The sequence below is a fragment of the Bubalus kerabau genome, chromosome 12, assembly GCF_029407905.1.
Source record: "Bubalus kerabau isolate K-KA32 ecotype Philippines breed swamp buffalo chromosome 12, PCC_UOA_SB_1v2, whole genome shotgun sequence".
Classification (NCBI taxonomy): domain Eukaryota; kingdom Metazoa; phylum Chordata; class Mammalia; order Artiodactyla; family Bovidae; genus Bubalus; species Bubalus kerabau.
In genome coordinates, this window is record NC_073635.1 from 14,767,357 (window position 1) to 14,774,412 (window position 7,056).

Sequence of the window (7,056 nt, forward strand, 5' to 3'; positions counted from 1 at the left end):
CTAGCTAGAACAAGTTAACACCAGGCTTCTAACACTAGGTGAAACTCGCTGCAAATCAATTTATTCCCCCCAACCAATCTGCTAAAGTGCATGCTTTTCTGGTGAAAATGATTCTTCAATGATACTTAATACTGTCACTACGTTGTTTCTCCAACCAGTTCGATCCAAGTTCTTCTTCCAGTTAAGGTGTATTAAAGTTAAATGCCTACCTTTGTCATAAATAATAAACGACAGAACACAGATTCTTCAAAGTATTTATGGCAGAAGGAAACTCAAAATGTATCGCCCACGCAATACATTTCCTAAGCTTAAAAAGAAGGCTTAATAAAGCACATGTGATTCAAGTTCCCATCCAATACTCCATTCATTAGCATCTCAGGGTTCAGAAACAATCTATGCCATTGTCATCTCTCACAGATAGATGACTATCCTCCACAAGCAGGCTTCAGGTGACACCTCTGGCAAAACAGTTTTGAAAAGGACCAAAAGTAGGATGATGCAGCAACACAGTCTGTCCTGTGTACTTTATTTTTTTTAAAAATTTTTTATTCTATACTGGAGCACAGCTGATTAACAATGTTGTATTAGAGTCAGGTGTACAGCAAAGTGACTCAGTTATACATACACGTGCATCTATTCTTTCTCAAATCATTTTCCCATTTAGCTTATTACAGAATATCGAGCAGCATTCCCTGTGCTACAGAGTAGGTCCTTGTTGGCTAACTGTTTTAAATATAGCATGTGTACATGTCAATCCCAATCCCCAATCTTGCCTCTCACCAACTCATCCCCCAGGTAACCATAAATTCAGTTCTCTAAGTCTGTGAGTCTGTGTCTGTTTTCTAAATAAGTTCTTTTTTTTTTTTGAGCCCTGATCATTAGACCAATATGTCTATCCCTTACAGACAGAAGACCACAACGAGTGATTAATTGGCTGTAATGGTTAAACTCTTACAGGTATACCCACTCACCAACACAATCCTCAATCTCATCCCCATTTTAAATTCATATAGAGAAAAGGAGAACATTAAAGACTCTCCAAAGACGTAAACAATTATCAAAGCAAGGGAAAGGGCATCCCCAGTCTGAGGAAAGAGGTGGGAGTCCCAGGACTTTCTGAGACTGAAGGCTGTACACAAGGTATCTAAAACCAAATGGAGCCTGGTGTCAACACTGAATTTTGACTCCCAAATACTACTGTGTTCTTCTAATGATCTTTATCAGGGTAAAAATCCTGATTATAAATTATGTGTAAATAAAGAAGAAAGAAAGAATGATTTGGGGGAGGAAACAGGGTTGGGGGGGGGATTTTCAAGTGTGACCCAAGGCAAGACCTCCTGGAGAGGGCTCGGTCACCAGGTCTGAGTCACAACATTTCCCTGGGCCTCAGTGTCCCTTAAAACTAAAGGCTTAGGCCACAGCATCCATCTCTAACTCCCTCCTGGCAGTAAAACCCAGTCACCTATTTAGGTATCAGAGAGAACTCAAGTTTTTGTAAAATCCTAAGGGCATCTGAGAGCGGCAGAAAATGTGCTTATGGTGTTTACAAAGGGAGAATGAGGAGGGTCTCAACAATCCTCCCAGCCTTGCATTTTTCAGTTTCTACAGGGCTTAAGAGGGCAATTGAAATTAGATGCTTCATTTCATCCCACAATAACAATGTAATTCAGATTGTAACAAAATGTTGAAATGTTCTTTTTAAAAACATCCCCTTCCAAAGGAAACAGCTTCACCTTCCTCAAATGCAACTTGGTAGAGCTGTCTCCTCCCTAGGGCTGCAATGCCCGAGCTACAGTATGAGTGTCAGGATGTGGAAGCAGCTGTCACCGCTTTGTTTTTCATTCACAGTAGGTGGTTGCCAAGCAACAAAATACTATTGTCTGTTTCCATGATCTATTGGCCAATTCTACCGGTGATAATGCTTTCCGCAGTTTAAAATAGGGCCACCTTTTAGACAAGAAGAAATGCGAAAAAATTCTAAGAACAATAAACATATATATAAGCAAACACAATGAAGGTATCCCTAAATTATGTTTATAAACATACAGCTGTGTGCTGATATACATACATACATTTTGCATGTGTATGTATGTGTGTGTGTGTGACTATTTATTATACATTCTCCTCCTACCTACCTCCAAACTCATCTAAATTGAATAGGCCAAAAACTTGATCTAAATCCCAGAGGGCAAATTAAAGCATGACCTGGAGAGACGAAAACACAGTCCGAATTATTTTCTCAACAATAACAATAACTTCCAACTTGCCAGATGTATCAAATTCTGTCTCTTGAATACAAAGTTCTGCAGTCAGGAAAGCAATTCTACTGATATAAAAATAATAAATGGAATGCCTTTACTATCTACTTTGGAATCACTGATCATTTGTTGTTTTACTTCATGTCATCATCTGCTACCCCTGTGTACAAAGATAATAATTCAAATGGGAAAATTCTGTTTTTCTTTACACCCAAGAATATTAACATATATTCACTTTTAAAATAATTGAATTGTTCTCTCTGGAATAGCCTCATGTGATTCCCTACTTTGTTCTGATATTGGTCCCTCAGGAATAGCCGTCATGCTATGTTACTTTTGCATATTTCACTAGCTTACAAATAAAATAACGCAGTGTACTCAATATAAAGCTGTCAACATTCGCTTGCATCAGTTGCTGTTTGTTTTCCATTGACAAGGCTTCTAAAGATAAGAATTACAATATTCTTAGATGTACAGACACAACATCAAAACAGCCTGAAGGAATTAAAGCTGGAAACTGCTAGAGGCAATCATGCTTTGAAATGAAGAGAAATCAGTATCACTTATGCACACGCATATATTTCTGCAAAGACCCTAAATAATGCCAGAACAGTCTTTGCATTTTATGCAACGCTCATCCATCTTCCTTCACAATATTTCCAAACCACTTTAACTATTTAGTTCAATTCTCTAAACAAGCCTTTGAAATTCACCTTTTGAAATTCACCACCACTTGCAAATCTACACGTTGTAAGAAACTGGTAATAAGCAAAACTCATTACGTGGATTGACGTTATTACTGTAAAATCTGCTATCAAAAGGGCAACTTTAACAAAACAGAAACAGAGTCTGTTAAATAATTAACTGAATACTAGTCAAATGATCACTTTTCCGGACGGAACCATCCTCAGCGGACCGCTCCTGGGAGGGAGCGCCCAATCCAGGTTTCTCCTTCAGGTCTCACCCCACACATGACCCACTTCCTTCTCCCGCAGCTTCTCAAGCTTGTTCACCTGTATCCAGACCTCACTAAGAAATACGCTCTCCCCACTTTCTCCACCCTTTTCGTATTCCTTAGACACTCATTACTTTCTGCAAACCACCGGACTCAAACCTGCAGTTTGCCACGAACCTCCCCATAAACACTTGTCTTCCCGATTCTTCTAGATCTGCTTTAAAAATCTCCGCCACCGAACAAATACAATATTAATAAAAGAAAGGCTACAAGCCAGTTGATTTTTTAATGTCATAGCAGCAAAATGTTGGGGGGAAAAAAAGACAGAAAAGGAGACATGCAGGCGTGTACTTGGAGGAAAGCGGGTGGGAGTGTAGCTCTGCACAGTGGGTCGCGGGGACTCAAGGGGCCTCGCTTCCTCTACCTGTCGACCCCACTTCCCCCATGTGCGCACCGCCGCTGACAACCACAACACTCCCGGACCACCCCCTCCGGAAAGGGGGCGGGGTTACGCCTTCGGCCAATCAGAACCCGCAAGCCCCGGGTGTCCAACCTATGGGGTGGCCCTGGCCGTGCCGGGGGAGGACGCGGGGTGGTCGGGGAGGGGCCGCGTCCGTGGGAGGCGCGCACGTGTCGGGTCCAGGGAGGCGGGGAGGCTGCGAGGTGGCGAGCGTCCTGATCCCGAGGCGTGGGCTCTGCACCCCGGCAGCCCCCGAGTCCCGCTGCCCAGTTCCTCTTTTGCCTTGGCCCGTTCGGGCAGGACATGCTCCCGCCGAAAAAAAAAAAAAGACCGGTCCACAACGTCGGACTTCCCCGCTCCCCCCCGAGTAAGGGGACAGTCACAGATAACAGTAGTACCCGGCTCAGACAAGACCGGGAGGAAAGTTTCAGGCCCGCACCCTACGGAGTCCTCCAGGGCTGGGAGGAGGAGGAGGACGGAGGCTGGGCGGGAGGGTGACGACCTGGAAAGCAGAGGGCAGCGGGAGGGCTGCGCAAGCCGGGCGCAGACCGGGGCGCGGTGCTTGGGGGACGCTAGCGGCGGGGTGCGCTGTCCAAGGTGTACGGGAGGTGATGGGCGCGCAGCGGGCGCGGATCCCGAAGCCAACACTGGCTGGCGGCGGCGGGGGGGGGAGAGAGCTCGGAACGGCTGTCCGGGGGCGCCAGGCACCGCCCCCGCCCCCCGCACCCCGCCACCCAGGCTTGTAAAAGTGAGCCTAGTGGAGCTGAGACAGGAAAGGGAAGGGCGCGGGCGGCTACGCCGAAGCCCCTCACGCTCCCCTGCACCCCTCCCTCCCGGCCGCACCTCGAGCTCCTTTCCTTTCTCCCTTTCCCCCGACCCGAGCCCACTCCTCTCCGAGCCTCGATCCCGGTACCGCGGCGGGGGCGGGACCGCGAAACCCCCGCTCCAAGCCCGGACGCCCCAGGGATGCTGCGGGCCCCCCGGAGCTGCTTACCTGGGGCCGCGGCACCAGGAGCGGGCGCGGCGCGGCTCCTCCTCGCCTCCGCGCCCTCCTTCTCCGCTTCTCCCTGGACTCTGTCCTGGGCGCCGAGCTCTGAGACCGGGCCGGGCTGCAGCCGCCTTCCCCGCCGCCGCCTCGACCGCCGCTGCCGCAGACAGAGGACGCCCAGTGGCGGCTGGAAGCCCGTGTGAGTAGCGGCGCCGGAGATTCCGCGGCTCCGGGCGCGCGGCCGTGCGCACGCGCGCCGGCGAGTGTGAGTGTGTGTGTGCGAGTGCGCGCGCGCGCCCACGGGGAGGGGGGGAAGAGGCCGAGAGATGCTCGTAGGGACCGAGGCAAAATTCTCCTGCCTCGGGAATCCGTAAGCCGGGAAAGGAGGCTCGAACGCGCGTCTCGCCGCGGGGAGGAGCTGCCCGCCGGGCGACGCCGAGGAGGAGGGGGCGGCCGCGCCGGACGCGCAGGTTCCGGATCCGAGCGGGGCTGAACCGAGCGGGACGCGCAGCCACGGACGCGGCGGAGGCGGCGCCCGCAGCCCACGGTCGCGCTGCCCGCTCTGGGGAGGGGCCGGGCCGCTCGCTCCCGCCGCCGCCGCCGTCCGGACTTCTCGGCTGGGCGCGGAGGCCAGGGATCGAGACCCCCACCGCTGCCACCTCGACCGTGGAGGCGCCCCGGGCCGAGCCGGGGAACCCGGGCGCACGTGGCCGATTACCGGCTGCAGCCGGCGTGCGCAAGAGCTCCAGGCGTGCGGTGGGCGGTGGACCCCGGGCGGCGCGGCCCGCCGCCTCCGCTGGGTGGAGGAAGCCGGGCGGGGGAGCGGGGATGAGGTCGGTCCAGGGTGCGGTCGGCAGGCAGAGTCGAGGGTTGTGGGGGGCTTCCGCTCCGGGCGGAACGTTGCCTGTTTTCCCCTTTGGAGGGCACTTTTCCTCAAAGTTATCCACTGCCCAGGTAAAAGTGCTGGGTTCCTCTTTGTTCGGAGCCAGCTCATTGTGCAAGGCATCTGAACACTGTGCTGCTTTGAAGTCCGGCTTCTCCAAGAACCAGCCAGCCTGGCGCCTCTTAAACCTTTTAAACCGCTACTCTCTCACTCATCCAGGCTACACTTTCTATCACAGAAATAAAATGTCCCAGCACATTTACATACCTTTTCTCCTAAAAGATTTGTCGTCCTAGCGGTATTCTTTTCCCTGCTTATTTTAAATTCGGAGTGCACTGTTATTCACTCAAGAATTTCTTAAAAGGTCATAAGGTCTGTTTGATACTTGAAATAACCCATCTGAGTCCGCCGGTAGGGGTTGTGTTCCGCGTACTTTTGCATGTCCTCCAGTACTGAGCCCAGCACCGAGCACTCTGTGTGTTCTCTATAAACGTTAAATGAATGACATTGTTTTCTAGCTTCACATGTCCTGAAGGCAAAGGCTTGGATGCTGGGAAAGTCATTACCACCCCACCAGGCTTGCTTGATTTTCACTTAGGCTATTACCCTGTGTGTGTGTGTGTGACTATTTTCCCCTCTGGCGGCCTGAGCCTCAGTGCAAAGAAAGATAGCAGAGAATACTGACCCTTAGTGCTGTCTCGCCAAGGTGCAGGCAGAGTGCACTCTGCAGGGAACCCCAGAGGACACCCCGGGTGAGAAGGCTAAAGAGTGCTTCATTTCAGTCCTGGGGGAATCCGGTCTCTCAATCGGAAAGTCACATTTCATTAACAGTTTATAATGTCTTTTTTTTTCGTGCAGGACAGGAAGAGAGTTTTAAGAGAAATGCACGCTTCTAATAGCTTGTCAGGTACAAGCTTTTTCTTGTAAAAAGCATTACTTCATGGCCACTTGCCAATCTATGCAGGGTCATCTCAGATTACTAATTCTGCTGTAGCACCGAGCCCACACAGTTCCACGCTGGTATTTCCACAATTATCCTCTGAGAAGCAGAAGTCCTCGATTTTACATTGCATACTAAATTTCAGTGCGTTTGAACTCGGGCTGTTCTATGAGCTGCTTCTCTCTCCACTCATGATACCACAGCTTTGAAGCAGAACGGAAATAAAGTGAAAATTAAAATGGATTTATTTGGGTGCTGCCTTGTGTTCTCTAGTGGGAGTCCCTTTAAATGACTTCTTTTCTGTCACTCAATTTACAATCATTTTGGAAGCCATTTGTTGTGCTATGGAATTCATGTGCTTTTTTGTTAAGTTAAAAGCGTGGATATTTAAATTTTTTACTTGGAAGCTCTAGAACTTGCAGGAGCAGAAAATCTCTGACACTCCAAATGGACTCTTGACAGCCAACCTTTAAAATGGGTATGAGTCAAAGTCTTCCAATGTAATTGTAAAGCTTTATTTTGCTTAGAAAGATGCCTTTAGGGTTTCATTCAACAGCTTCCCAAGAGCTTGC

The 7,056-nt window shown here is 49.6% G+C and overlaps 1 protein-coding gene across 1 annotated transcript in view; it reads right to left on the reverse strand.

Annotated features, from left to right (window-relative positions):
* LOC129624822 (translation initiation factor IF-2-like) overlaps positions 1–5,655 on the reverse strand; it is a 353,245-nt gene extending 347,590 nt beyond the window's left edge. Inside the window, exon 1 of the mRNA XM_055543111.1 lies at positions 4,668–5,655. Within this exon, the coding sequence (XP_055399086.1) occupies positions 4,668–5,655 (988 nt within the window). The remainder of the gene's footprint in view (positions 1–4,667) is intronic.
* Positions 5,656–7,056: the final 1,401 nt, after the last annotated feature.